This window comes from Heterodontus francisci, chromosome 3 (genome assembly GCF_036365525.1).
Source record: "Heterodontus francisci isolate sHetFra1 chromosome 3, sHetFra1.hap1, whole genome shotgun sequence".
NCBI classification, from domain to species: Eukaryota; Metazoa; Chordata; class Chondrichthyes; order Heterodontiformes; family Heterodontidae; genus Heterodontus; species Heterodontus francisci.
The window spans coordinates 147,508,789-147,522,920 of record NC_090373.1 but is presented as its reverse complement, the minus strand read 5'-3'; the positions used below and the strand labels follow the sequence as shown (position 1 = coordinate 147,522,920).

Here is a 14,132-nt window from a genome sequence, read left to right as displayed (position 1 = left end):
TTTACCGTACAAACAAAGCACCAAGCTGGTTACAATGGGATCATCCTTCCTGGAACGCACTCAATTAAACAATGGAATTCTCGGTTAAGAAAATGTTCAGATTTCTCCTCCAAATTCACATATACAACTGTTGCTGAAGCAGCTTTAGATTATTGACAACTTTGACCAATCAATATTAATGACTGTGTCATAATCTCAGTGAAAACAGAACCCCTCTCTGTGAGCATATAAATAGTGAAAGGATAGTAAGAGGAGGGGTGAGGCTGATTAGGATTCAAAAAAGGGGATCTACTCATTGAGGCAGACAGCATAGTTGAGTTACTAAATGAGTAGTTTACATCTGTCTCTACGAAAAAGATGCTGCCAAAGTCATAGCGAAAGGAGGTACTCGATGGGCTAAAAATTGCTACAGAGGAGGGATTAGAAAGACTGGCTGCATTTCAACTTGATACGTCACCAGGATTGGAATGAATGCATCGGAGGACGCTGAAGGAAGGAAGGAAACTGCACAGGTATTCCTCTGTGAGCCACAGATTGCCCACAGAGGAAGGACACATATATAAAGAGCAAGAGGGTAACTAGGGAAAGGGTTGGCCCACTCAAGGACAGAGAAGGGAATCTATGTGTGGAGCCACAGGAAATGGGCGAGGTACAAAATGAGTACTTTGCATCAGTATTCGCCAAAGAGAAGGACTTGGTGGATGATGAGACTAGGGAAGGAAGTGTAGATAGTCTCAGTCATCTCATTATCAAAAAGGAGGTGGTGTTGGGTGTCTTGCAAAGCATTAAGGTAGATAAGTCCCCAGGGCCTGATGGGATCTACCCCAGAATACTAAGGGAGGCAAGGGAAGAAATTGCTGGGGCCTTGACAGAAATCTTTGCATCCTTATTGGCTACAGGTGAGGTCCCAGAGGACTGGAGAATAGCCAATGTTGTGCCTTTGATTAAGAAGGATGGCAAGGATAATCCAGGAAATTATAGGCCGGTGAGCCTTACATCAGTGGTAGGGAAATTATTAGAGAGGATTCTTCGGAACAGGATTTACTTCCATTTGGAAACAAATGAACTTATTAGCGAGAGGCAGCATGGTTTTGTGAAGGGGAGGTCGTGTCTCACTAATTTGATTTGAGTTTTTTGAGGAAGTGACAAAGATGATTGATGAAGGAAGAGCAGTGGATGTTATCTATATGGACTTCAGAAAAGCCTTTGACAAGGTCCCTCATGGCAGACTGGTACAAAAGGTGAAGTCATACGGGATCAGAGGTGAGCTGGCAAGATGGATACAGAACTGGCTCTATCATAGAAGACAGAGGGCAGCAGTGGAAGGGTGCTTTTCTGAATGGAGGGCTGTGACTACTGGTGTTCAACAGGGATCAGTGCTGGGATCTTTGCTCTTTGTAGTATATATATATATAAATGATTTGGAGGAAAATGTAGCTGGTCTGATTAGTAAGTTTGCGGACGACACAAAGGTTGGCGGAGTTGTGGATAGTGATGAGGATTGTCAGAGGATACAGCAGGATATAGATCGGTTGGAGACTTGGGGGGAGAAATGGCAGATGGAGTTTAATCCGGACAAATGTGAGATAATGCATTTTGGAAAATCTAATGCAGGTGGGAAGCATACAGTAAATGGCAGAACCCTTAGGAGTATTGACAGGCAGAGAGATCTGGGCGTACAGGTCCACAGGTCACTGAAAGTGGCAACGCAGGTGGATAAGGTAGTCAAGAAGGCATACGGCATGCTTGCCTTCATCGGTCGGGGCACAGAGTATAAAAATTGGCAAGTCATGCTGCAGCTGTACAGAACTTTAGTTAGGCCACACTTAGAATATTGCGTGCAATTCTGGTCGCCACACTACCAGAAGGACGTGGAGGCTTTGGAGAGGGTACAGAAGAGGTTTACCAGGATGTTGCCTGGTCTGGAGGGCATTAGCTATGAGGAGAGGTTGGATAAACTCAGATTGTTTTCACTGGAACGACGGAGGTGGAGGGGTGACATGATCGAGATTTACAAAGTTATGAGCGGCATGGACAGAGTGGATAGTCAGAAGCTTTTTCCCAGGGTGTAAGAGTCAGTTACTAGGGGACATAGGTTTAAGGTGAGAGGGGCAAAGTTTAGAGGGGATATGCGAGGCAAGTTCTTTACACAGAGGATGGTGAGTGCCTGGAACTTGCTGCCGGGGGAGGTGGTGGAAGCAGGTACGATAATGACGTTTAAGAGGCATCTTGACAAATACATGAATAGGATGGGAATAGAGGGATACGGTCCCCGGAAATGCTGAAGGTTTTAGTTTAGGCAGGCATCAAGATCGGCGCAGGCTTGGAGGGCCGAGTGGCCTGTTCCTGTGCTGTCCTGTTCTTTGTTCTTTGACACCCCCCCAACGAATGTGCTTCATCTTACAAGGCTCCCTCTGCACATGGCGGAGGTAGCCCCGCCGCTAGATATTTTTAGAATATGATATTTAAACTGATCAGGTAGAACATAACACATTTTTCTTTGCAACAAAGTGTTGTGCCTTGAGGTGTGACAGATATGTACTAGATGCAGTGTTTTTATATGAACAAACACATGTACAAAGATAACTTACTTTATAAACTGCAGGAGTACATCGATGACGAATTTGGCAGATTTAACTATGGGGCTTCCAGGCTCATTGAAAGTCCGTGCATTATGTTCAATATAACGTACCTCCCACATCAGGGATGCCATACGTCTGAAAAATAATAGCTTCACTTTACTTAACCACATAAACTTTAAATTATTACACAACGACTAATGAAGGGCACCAACAATGGGTGTGTAAAAGGAGAGACATTCTACACTCCACCTTAGAGAAAATAAGTAAACTACTCTTCTGCAGAATGCTGCACTTGGCAAGGTATCATTCAAATGAGACCAAAAATAAGTTACTTTTGCCATTTGATTCATGTGATCCTTCGTATAAAACAAACCAAAATGAAAGCCGAGTTAGGACTGGAATAAGTTAAGGGATATAAGACCAATAAATAATTAAATGAGAAGTCATTCATTAAATATTGCCATTCATTTAGGGAATGCAACTGGATGAGAATAAACAATGCCTGTATTTTATGATAGGTGGCGAGCTTCAAAAATGGCGGACATGTCAAAGAACCACCATGATTCCAAGAGTGATGGCTCATTTAAATCACTGGGGCGGGCGGCCCAACCCAACCCCCGATCATGTGAAGAGGGCCAGCAATGGTGTCAGCTGCCTGTTTGCAGGCGCTGACGCCATTTTTAAAGGGCTGTTAGCCTTACCGGCTAATTTAAATACAGAATGAATTAAATTAAGTAAAAACATTTCTGCTGCCCCTCTCTCACCCCCCCATAACAATTAATTATTTGCCCTCCCCCCCCCCAAAAACACTTTACCTTTATCATCTGATCTCCCCCCCCCGCCTCCAAACTGCATAAACTTTAAACTACAATCCATCCCGCCATCCCCTACAGCCATGATGTTAATTTGACCCTGTTCCCAGGGCCCCGCACAACCGCACTGATAAATCTACCTGACCCCCCCTCCCCACCAGAGTTGAGCCTCGTTTCCCCGGACGGGGATCTGAAGGCGCAGAAATGCCGGTCGCCAGGCTGAAGATCACAGCGGATCAGGAGGCCGACGTACGTTTATTTCAATTAATTATTTTAATTGACTAAAATATTCAAATTGTGGTCCCGTCGCCCAGCAGTCGAGAAGCCGCCACAGTGCCTTGCCACCACCAGGAGGATCAGGCCAGGCCGTTCTCAAAATGCAAAACTCCGTGATGGGTGCATGTATTTGCAAAATTTAACTGTACAAATCACTGCATCCTTCATTTACACCCTATTGCAAATTTTCACAGCAGATGCATCATTATCACTTTAGTACCTACTGAAATATAATACGAAACTGACTGGAGCTTCAGCCGAGATCTTACGCTCAAATCTGGATGAGGACTTGAAACTACAAGCTTCTGGCTCAGAGGCTAGAATGCTAACACTGGGCTACAGCTGACACCGAGTTCTTTCTGACGGCTGACACTTTCTTAGCCAAGAACAAGTGAAATTTTTCTTTTTACAATAGGTAAAAATTGAGGGAATGTTTTGAGCAAATGCAAATTTATTTTTCATTCCAATGCTGATCATAGCCCACACAATTTTAGCGTTCCTCACACTGCAATTTGTCCTCGTTAGTAAAGAGGGCTGAATTGCTAGGCTATGCGCATTTCCCATCTGCTGTCAAAAGTGCTTGTAAGTATTTTCTCCCCCTTAAAATTGTCAATCATTTCCTGAATTGAGTGGAGAAACAGACCTGAACCAGTGCAGGGGAATTCATCCTTTAATTTTTCTCCTTTCATCCCTCCAAGAGAAACTTAACAATGACCCAGTGCAACTTCCTGCAACTAAACTGAGATAATAATCTCAATGTCTGAGAAACTGAGTGCGAGCTTTTGGCCTGTTGTTCATGTTCCTAGTATATTTGTACATCAACCATGCTGCTGGTATGCTACTATGGAGCCAGATGCAAGTGGTCGTTTCTGCTGAGAAGGAATCTTTCATTACAATATACTCCTTCATCTGACAGCAAGTAGATTGCAACCTCAGTGTGGTTAATAAAATTGAGGCGCATGGAATAGGAGGGTCAGTGATAGCTTGGATAAAAAAAAATTGGCTTAAGGACAGAAAACAGCGTGTCATGGTAAACGGTTATTTTTCAGACTGGAGGACAGTAGACAGTGGTGTTCCCCAAAGGTTATATACGCACACACATATATGTGTGTGTATATATATATATGGGCAGACAAGTGGCAGATGGAATTTAGTAACAGTATATATATATATATATATATAAATGACACAGATATTGGAATACAGAGAAAAATTTCAAAATTTGCCAATGATACAAACTTGGAGGAGTGGCAAACACGGAACAAAAAAAACCCATAACAAATGCAACAGGTCATAGATAGGCTAGCAGAATGGGCAGACAAGTGGCAGATGGAATTTAGTAACAGAAAAGTGTGAGGTGATGCATTTTGACAAAAGGGATAAGGAGAAGCAACATAGACTAAATGGCACAGTTCTCAAGAGTGTATAGGGACAGAGGGACCTGGTGGTGCATGTACATAGATCTTTGAAGGTGGCAGGACATATTGAGTGTAGTTAACAAAAGCATATGAGATCTTGCACTTCATGAATAGATGTATTGAGTACAAAAGCAGGGAAGTTATGCTGAACCTCTATAAAGTTCTGGTTAGGCCACAACTGGAGTATTGTGTCCAATTCTGGTCAACACACTTTAGGAAGGATGTGAGGGTCCTTGAGAGGGTGCAGAGGAGATTTACCAGAATGGTTCCAGGGATGAGGGATTTTAGCTACAAGTTAGGCTGAAAAAGCTGGGGTTATTCTCCTTGGAGCAAATGAGATTGAGGGGAGATTTGATAGAAGTGCACAAGAATATTGCAGGTTTAGATACATTAAACAAGGAAGAACTGTTCCCATTAGCTGATGGTATCAGGACTAGGAGAGACAGATTTAAGGTTTTGGTCAAGAGATGCAAGGGCGATGAAAGGAAGAACTTTATTACTCAGTGAGTGGCAATGACCTGGAACTCGCTGCCTATCAGGGTGGTGGAAGCAGGGATGATCAATTATTTCAGGAGAAATTGGATGGGCACTTGAAGGAAATAAATCTGCAGGGCTACGGAGTAGGGCAGGGGAATGGGACTAACTGGATTGCTCAAGGAGGGCCAGCATAGACTCGATGGCCGAATGTGCCATAAATGACTCAAAGTCAGTTTGGAATTCCTGGTCCTGGAGTTATATGTCCGTACTCTTATCACCACAGGTATTGACTATCACTGCATCTTTATTCTTGCTCGCATGTAAGACAAAGTGTAAACTCACCTGTAAAACCTATTCTCTACTCTCTCTTTAATTGTGTTGAGGTCTGTGGGATAAGCCACTACTGTACAATATAAAGGATAAGCCTGAAGGTCCACAGGTGCCACAAATGGAGCAGCAATATCTGAAATGAGATTGTAAATATTTAAACAATTTATGAAAAATTACTGTACCTAGACCATAAAGTTATACATATTGGAAATTCCATCTCTTTTAAATATATTAAAACAGAACAGAATATCAAAAAAAATTAAAATGTTTTCAATGCCAAATGAGGGTAGCTTAATGAATCTTCTCTTGGAAGGAACTTCATTCAGATCTTATCAATGTTTCAGGAAAACATTTATGAATTAAATACATGTGTGGTTCCTTATATTACTTCACTTACCTCATTTTCGTAAATGGTGCTTTGATTATTTTAATCCTTAAGGTATAGTATACACACAAAATAAATATTTGTGATGCTGGTAAAACATACGAGTTGCTCATAGCAGAGCAGAAGGATGGATTTTAGTGTTCACTAGGTCCAGATTTCAGGCACAGACAGGCCATTTAATGCAGAAATTTGGGGAAAATTGGTTTGGTTACATTGCTACCCATTTCAGGCCCCACTCTATTAAGCAGTTGGGCCTAGGATGGGCAGTTGAAGCTCTGTTCAAAGCAAATGGGAGCTTCATCAGGTAATTAAAAAGGAGGTGGAAAAATGCACCGCACCATTTCACAGCTTATAGGGATGATGGACACCAGCCTCAAGGCTGACTTTCAGGCAGAAGAACCTATAGGAGGCTCAAAGATTTTACAATGCTTTAAAATGCTTTGTCAGGGCCTTAGCATTTAAAACAAAACTGCTGCCACTTAGAATTTCAGGGAGGAAAAGGAAGAACTAGGGAGAAATGCCTGGCTGGTCAGGCTGCCTCCTGTTTGCAGCCAAAACCTGAACCTTCAGACAGGTGAATTTGCTTTGGCAGACATTCTGCTGTTGTGCAAACAGAACTGCAGTGGCATCATAAGATATGTTGGGGTGAGCTGCAGCTACCAACCATGTCAGTGGAGAGCTGGAACAACCTCCAGATATGGAGGCTAGCTGTGAAATAAACAGGACCTCTCCTGACGGATACACAGTTGTGGATTGCAGCAGCAGGGTGCTTAGCATGGGGAGAGCTAGAGGGTGGTGCCTCCACTTCATTCCAGAACCCATAAACCTACTTTACAGCACCCTATGACACGACGAGCAAGGGCTACCATTCAATAAGTCCGACCACAACAAAATCCTTCAACGGTGGATCAGCTGTTGGTTGTGAAGGCAGACGAAGGTTGCAGCAGGGCCTTGTTCTCAATTATACAGGCTTGACTGATCATTGAAACCAGGCAATTCCCTGCCAACACAGTATGGGGCCTGCTTTGCAACAGGCCTTCCACTCAAAAGGACATCACATACAGACCCTTCTACAAGATATAAATGCCCTACTAACATTTATGCTGGCTGGCTCTTCAGATGCACTCCAATAAACAGATAAACTTTACATGGTATTGCACAAAAGAAAGTATGGTTGGGTCATTAGTTGAACCTGCTAAGAAGTCACCAATCATTTCTGCAGGTCCTGGCAAACCTATGTGAAAAATACAAAGGGGATTTGTCTTCTTAAAACCTCAGGCAATATAATAGCAGAAGTCAAGGTCTGCCATCAGCTGTGACTTTTTTGCAGCGGAGGGTTGGCACTTGCAGGGGTAATAATGGTCTGCTGTGACCTGAAACCTGGCTGCACCTTTTTGCAGACAGGCTATTGCTGCCCTATGAGGATAATGCAGTTGAGTGGTATAGAAAATGGCCCTACCATGACATGAAGGAAGGATGTCAAGGCCTTGGAAAGGGGACAGAGGAGATTTACTAGAATTATACGCAGAATGTGGGGTTTCAGTTACGTGGAGATACTGGAGAGGTGGGATTGTTCCCCTGAGTAGAGAAAGGTAAGAAGAGTTTTAATAGAGGTGTTCAAAATTATTAAGTGTTTTGATACAGGAAAGGAGGTGAAACTGTTTCTATTGGCAGGAGAGTCAGCAACCAGAGCTCACAAATTTGAGGTAGCAGATTTTTTGAGTAATACTGATCATAATTTCCTTAGGTTGACACTGAATCTTTCTTTTCCTATTGATTCTTGGGCTGTGGGCATCTCTTACGAAGTCACCATTTAATGCCCATGCCTAATTGCCCCTCGAGAAGATGGCAGTGATCCACCTTCTTGAACCACTGCAATCTGTGTGGTGCAGGTACTCCCAAAGGTAGGGAGTTCCAGGATGTTGACCTAATGACAATGAGGCAACAGCAATATATTTCCAAGTCAGGATGCTGTGTGACTTGGAGGAGAACTTCCAAGTGGTGGGGTTCCCATGCATCTGCTGCCTTTGTCCTTTTATGCAGTAGAGGTCACAGGTTTGGAAGATATTGCTGAAGAAGCCTTGGCAAGTTGCTGCAGTACATCTTAGAGATGGTGCATACTACAGATGCGATTCACTGGTGGTGTAGGGAACGAATGTTTAAGGTGGTGGATGGGGTACCAATCAAGCAGACTGCGATGTCCTGGATGGTATCAAGCTTCTTGAATGTTGTTGGAGCTGCACTCATCCAGGCAAGTAGTGAATATTCCATCACACTTCTGATTTGTGCCTTGTAGATGGTGGACAAGCTTTGAGGAGTCAGGAGGTGAGTTACTCGCCACAGAATCACCAGCCTCTGACCTGCTCTTCGAGCCACAGTATGTATATAGCTGGTCCAGTTAAGTGTCAAGTCAATGGCGATCCCAGTGTTGATAGTGGGGGATTCAGCAATGGTAATGCTGTTGATTGACAAGGGGAGGAAGTTACGACTCGCTCTTGTTGGAGATGGTCATTGCCTGGCACTTGTGTGGCATGTATATTACTTGCTACTTGTCAGCCCAAGCCTGAATGTTGTCCAGGTCTTGCTGTATGTGGGCACAGACTATTTCAGGATCTGAGGAGTTGTAAATGGGTGAATGGGACTGAACACTGCAATCATCAGCGAAAATCCCCACTTCTGACCTTCTGTTGGAGGGAAGATCATTGATGGACCATCTGAAGATGGTTGGACCTAGCTCACTGTCTGAGGAAATGTCACAGCGATGTCCTGGGCCTGATACGATTGGCCTCCAACAACCACAACCATCTTCTTTCGTCCTTAGTATGTCTCCAGCCAGTGCAGAATTTTCTCCTTGATTCCTGTTCACCCCAAATTTACTAGGGCCCTTGATGCCACAATCAGTCAAACGCTCACTTCACCTCTGAATTCAGCTCTTTGGTCCACATTTGGCATAATGCTGCAATGTGGAAAGGAGCCGAGTGGCCCTAGCAGAGCCAAAACTGAGCATTGGTGAGTAGGCTATTTCTGAGTAAGTGCCACTTGATATCACTATTGATGACACCTTCCATCATGTTGCTGATGATCTAGAGTGGACTGATAGGGCGGTAATTGGCCGGATTGGATTTGTTCCGTATTTTTTCACTTTATCAAATAGATGCCAGTGTTATAGCTGTAATGGAACAGGTTGGCTAGGGGTGCAGCTAGTGCTGGAGCCTAAGTCTCCAGCACTACACCTGGGATGTTGTTGTAGCCCATAGTCTTTGCAGTATACAGAACTTTGATCTGATCCATTGGTTGTGACACCCTTTAGTTCTGACTACAGCATGCTGCATGCACTGTTTAGCATACATGTAGTCCTGTATTGTAGCTTCACCAGGTTGGCAACTCATTTTCAGGTATGCTCGTGCTGCTCCTTGCATGATCTACACTCCTCATTGAACCAGGGTCGGTCACCTAACTTGATGGTCATGTTAGAGTGAGGGATATGCCAGACTATGAGATTACAGATTTTGCTTGAATACAATTCTGCTGCTGCTGATGGTTCACAGCACCTCATGGATGTTTTTGAGTTGGTAGATTTGTTCTGAAGCTATTGCATTTAGCATGATGGTAGTGCCACACAACTCAATGAAGGGTATCCTCAGTGTGAAGGTGGGACTTCACTTTCAAAAGGACTGTGCTGTAGTCACTCCTTTCAATTACTATCATGGACAGATTCACCTGCGACAGGTAAATTGTTGAGGATGAGATGACATAGCTTTTTCCCTCGTGTTGGTTCTATCACCACCTGCCACAGGCCCAGTCTTGCAGCGATGTCCTCTGAGACTTGGCCAGTGCAGTCAGTAGTGGTGCTACTGAGCCACTCTTGGTGATCGACATTGCAGCTCCCACTCTAGATTACATTCTGTGCCTTTGACACGCTCAGTGCTTCTTCCAAGTGGTGTTCAACGTGAAGTATTACTGATTCATCAGCTGAGGGAAGGTGTCAGGTGGTAATTAGCAGTTGGTTTCCTTTCCCATGTTTGACCTGAAGCTGTGAAACTTCATGGGCCTGGAAGTCAATGCTGACAGGATATATTCAGGGATGGCGATGGAGGAGTTTAGGACAGTGGCTGTAAGGTATGATTCAGTGAGAATGATTATGTCAGGCTGTTGCAGCACTAGTCTCTGGGGCTGCTCTCCCAATTTTGGCACGTCCCCATATTTTTTTTTAGTTTAGTTTAGTTTAGAGATACAGCACTGAAACAGGCCCTTCGGCCCACCGAGTCTGTGCCGACCATCAACCACCCATTTATACTAATGCTACACTAATCCCATATTCCTACCACATCCCCACCTGTCCCTATATTTCCCTACCACCTACCTATACTAGGGGCAATTGCTAATGGCCAATTTACCTATCAACCTGCAAGTCTTTGGCATGTGGGAGGAAACCGGAGCACCCGGAGGAAACCCACGCAGACACAGGGAGAACTTGCAAACTCCGCACAGGCAGTACCCAGAATTGAACCCGGGTCACTGGAGCTGTGAGGCTGCGGTGTTAACCACTGCGCCACTGTGTTAGCGTGTCAGCAGGGAGGACGCAGCAAGGTTGATTGGGCTAGGGTTGTCATGTCTGGTGCCTAGGTCAATGCTTGGTGGCCCATCTAGTTTCATTCTTATTGCTTTTTGTAGCGGTTTGATACTGAAGAGTGGCTTGCAAGGCATTTCAGAGGGCAGTTACAGTCAAGTACATTGCTGTGGGTCTGAAGTCACATATAAGCCAGACTGGGTAAGGCAGCAGATTTTCTTCCCTAAAGGACATTAGTGAACCAGATGGGTTTTTACGACAATGTGGTAGTTTCACAATCATCATTACTGAGACCAGCTTTTTATTCCAGATTTATTTAATTAACTGAATTTAAATTCTCCAGCTGCCAGAGTGGGATTTAAACTCATGTCTCCAGATCATTGGTCCTGGTCTCTGAATTACTAGTCCAGTAACATAACCACTATGCTGCCATATGCGTAAAACAGATGATGAAAGAGGAGTGGAAGATGAAATTGTTGGACTGGAAATTGCTGAACTTTAATGGACCTAGACCAGGTTAAGTATTGGAAAAATGGTAGATCAAAGAGTGCATCAGCAATCAGTAATATTTCAAGTTAAAATGGATGCAGTACAAATTAAATGTATTCTAATTAGGGGTGATGATCAACAAGGGGTCCTCAAGGGTAGTGAGTCAATGCATAAATAGGGAGATTAGAGCAAAAATCATATTTAAAAAAAAAAGGTATATGAGAGAATAATTGAAAACATATTATAGAAAGGAAATAAAAAGATGCTAGAAAGGCCAAAAGGGTCAACATAAAGGGAAACATTAAGGAATTTGGAGAGTTACCCTTTATGTGCATATTATGTCAATGTGTTTTGTTGAATGATCATCTTCTTTAATCTGGAGATCTGAATTTATATATTTTTTTAATGACATTTTTAAAGAGACAAGCTTCCAGCAAAGTCATCCTTTCAGCTTAAGATGATCACCTAATTTGAAAATCTGTATTCTACACTTCAATGCCTGTGAGGAGAGAGATGAAATGTCTGCTAGGTCCCCAGCTAGAACCAAGACTCAAGAAGTTTGAAGGAACTACCTGTTCTCTCAGCGAGCAGAAAAATACTGCTAACTGCTCTGTTTGAATGACTGAGTGACTGTCATGTGACAAGCCCCTCCCCATCTGTGGCTTTAAGCTTGTGTCTTTCTGCAGCAGAGGGAGGAGAAGCGACTGGACTCTTACATGAGCAGACCCTAAGTGGGGGTCCCTCTCTCTCTCCATTCCAGCTTGAAAGCTTTCAAATCCTGCTTGATGACTGACCACCTTTACATACTCCAGCTATAATCAGAAACACTGTTGGAGGAAATCATCCGCATCGCTATCTTGAAGAGACTCACCAAATCTACCTCTTCAAATGAAAAGCCTCAGGACCACTGAATTCAGCTAGAAGCCAGCCAAATCACCAAACTTCACAGAGTGTATGCCCTTTTTTTTCTATGGACTCCAACTCAACCAATCTTCCTCACTCTGTAACCTATTTGTGTGTGTGTGTAAACCTTCGGAAAGTGTGTGCGAGAGTAAAAGTTGGCATGTTGTTTGTTACTTTATTAGTTCAGTTTAGGTACAATAAAGTTAACCTCTTTCTTTGTTAACTCAAGAAAACCTGTCCGAATGGTTCTTGTTATGATGATAGCAAATATAGAATCAAACACCTACTGAATTGGCCAGTACCTCCACTTTAAGAATTAAACCTGTTGTGGTCAAGCAAGGAGAGGGAAGCCCTTCAAACCCCTCCTCACTCGACCGTAACAGAAAATATGGTAAATTATAGAAGTGAATAAGTTTTAATTCGCTTTAAGGGATTATTAACAGTAGGATCACAGCATATGTATGCATAACAATTTACTTAAATAAAAACAGAAAATTCTTGAAATGTACAGCTCAATCATTTTCTGAAAAGAACATACAGGTTAAGTTTCAGGTGCAGTTCTTCATCAGAGTTGAACCAGAAATCTTAACATATCTTTGAACATAAGAAATAGAAGTAGACTGCATGGCCCGTCGAGCCTGCCCCACTATTCAATATGATCATGGATGATCTTAGGCATGAAACTTCACTTTCCCGCCCGCTCCCCATATCCCTCGATTCCCCGAGAGACACCAAAAATCTGTCTATCCCAGCCTTAAATATATTCAATGATGGAGCATCCAGTACCCTCTGAGACAGAGAATTCCGAAGATTCACAATCCTTTGAGTGAGGACATTTCCCTCATCTCAATCCTAAATGATCATCCCCTTATCCTGAGATTGTGTCTCCATGTTTCAGATTCGCCAGCCAACGGAAACAATCTCGCAGTGTCTACCCTGTCAAGCCCTAACTCTGCTTCTCTCTCCACAGATGCTGCCAGACCTGCTGACTATTTCCACCATTTCTTGTTTTTATTTCCCTTCAGAATCTTGTAAGTTTCAATGCTTTCAGATGTTGAATGAAAGGAATTGGAGGGCTTAACCACCTCGAATCAATGTCACATGTTTCCTAATTAGTTAGAGGCACTGGCAGAAGCCTGGAATAGATGATAAGATGATAAAGTGAAATTAACTTAAAAGGACAAGTAAGAGTTTTGTCAAAGCTTTATATTCCAATTGGAGGTTTGAGTTTAACTTAGTTACTTCAGCTTTTATTGGATAACAACATACCAAGAGTTATGAGCTGATTGATCCCACCATGAATTCTTTCACATTCTGCATCTCTCTTCCTGCAGCCCCAGTCTCCTTCCTGAGATTTGTACAGCTGTATCTTATGCTCAGCAGCAGTCAAGGGAACACTTGACCCAGGTTCAGTGGGGAAAACAGCTGAAATACAATAAGCACAGTTAATCCAAAGGAAATAATGCATTTCTGACATTCTCTTATTAACTGAGGGTCCAAACTAACCAAATCCAATTCAGATAAAGTTTATGACAAGCCTTTTGTTTTAAAAACAAGCAACTGGCTATATGCACATATGTGTACCTGTAACAAAAACAAGAAATGCTGGAATCACTCAGCAGGTCTGGCAGCATCTGTGGAAAGAGAAGCCGAGTTAACGTTTCGGGTCAGTGACCCTTCTTCGGAACTGACAAATATTAGAAAAGTCACAGATTATAAACAAGTGAGGTGGGGGTGGGGCAAGAGATAACAAAGGAGAAGGTGCAGATTGGACCAGGCCACATAGCTGACCAAAAGGTCACGGAGCAAAGGCAAACAATATGTTAATGGTGTGTTGAAAGACAAAGCATTAGTACAGATTAGGTGTGAATACACTGAATATTGAACAGC

At 43.1% G+C, this 14,132-nt stretch overlaps 1 protein-coding gene across 4 annotated transcripts in view; it reads right to left on the bottom strand.

Moving 5' to 3' along the window:
* Nucleotides 1-14,132, bottom strand: part of phip (pleckstrin homology domain interacting protein) — a 309,793-nt gene that overhangs the window by 37,274 nt on the left and 258,387 nt on the right. For all 4 annotated transcript variants that reach the window (XR_010972495.1, XR_010972494.1, XM_068026790.1 and 1 more), the window contains exons 30-32: nt 13,512-13,667; nt 5,908-6,028; nt 2,592-2,717 (exon numbers count right to left, since the gene is read on the bottom strand). Coding sequence is in view for 2 of the 4 variants with exons in the window: in XM_068026790.1 (XP_067882891.1) it covers nt 2,592-2,717; nt 5,908-6,028; nt 13,512-13,667 (403 nt within the window). In the remaining 2 variants the exon portion in view is untranslated. The remainder of the gene's footprint in view (nt 1-2,591; nt 2,718-5,907; nt 6,029-13,511; nt 13,668-14,132) is intronic.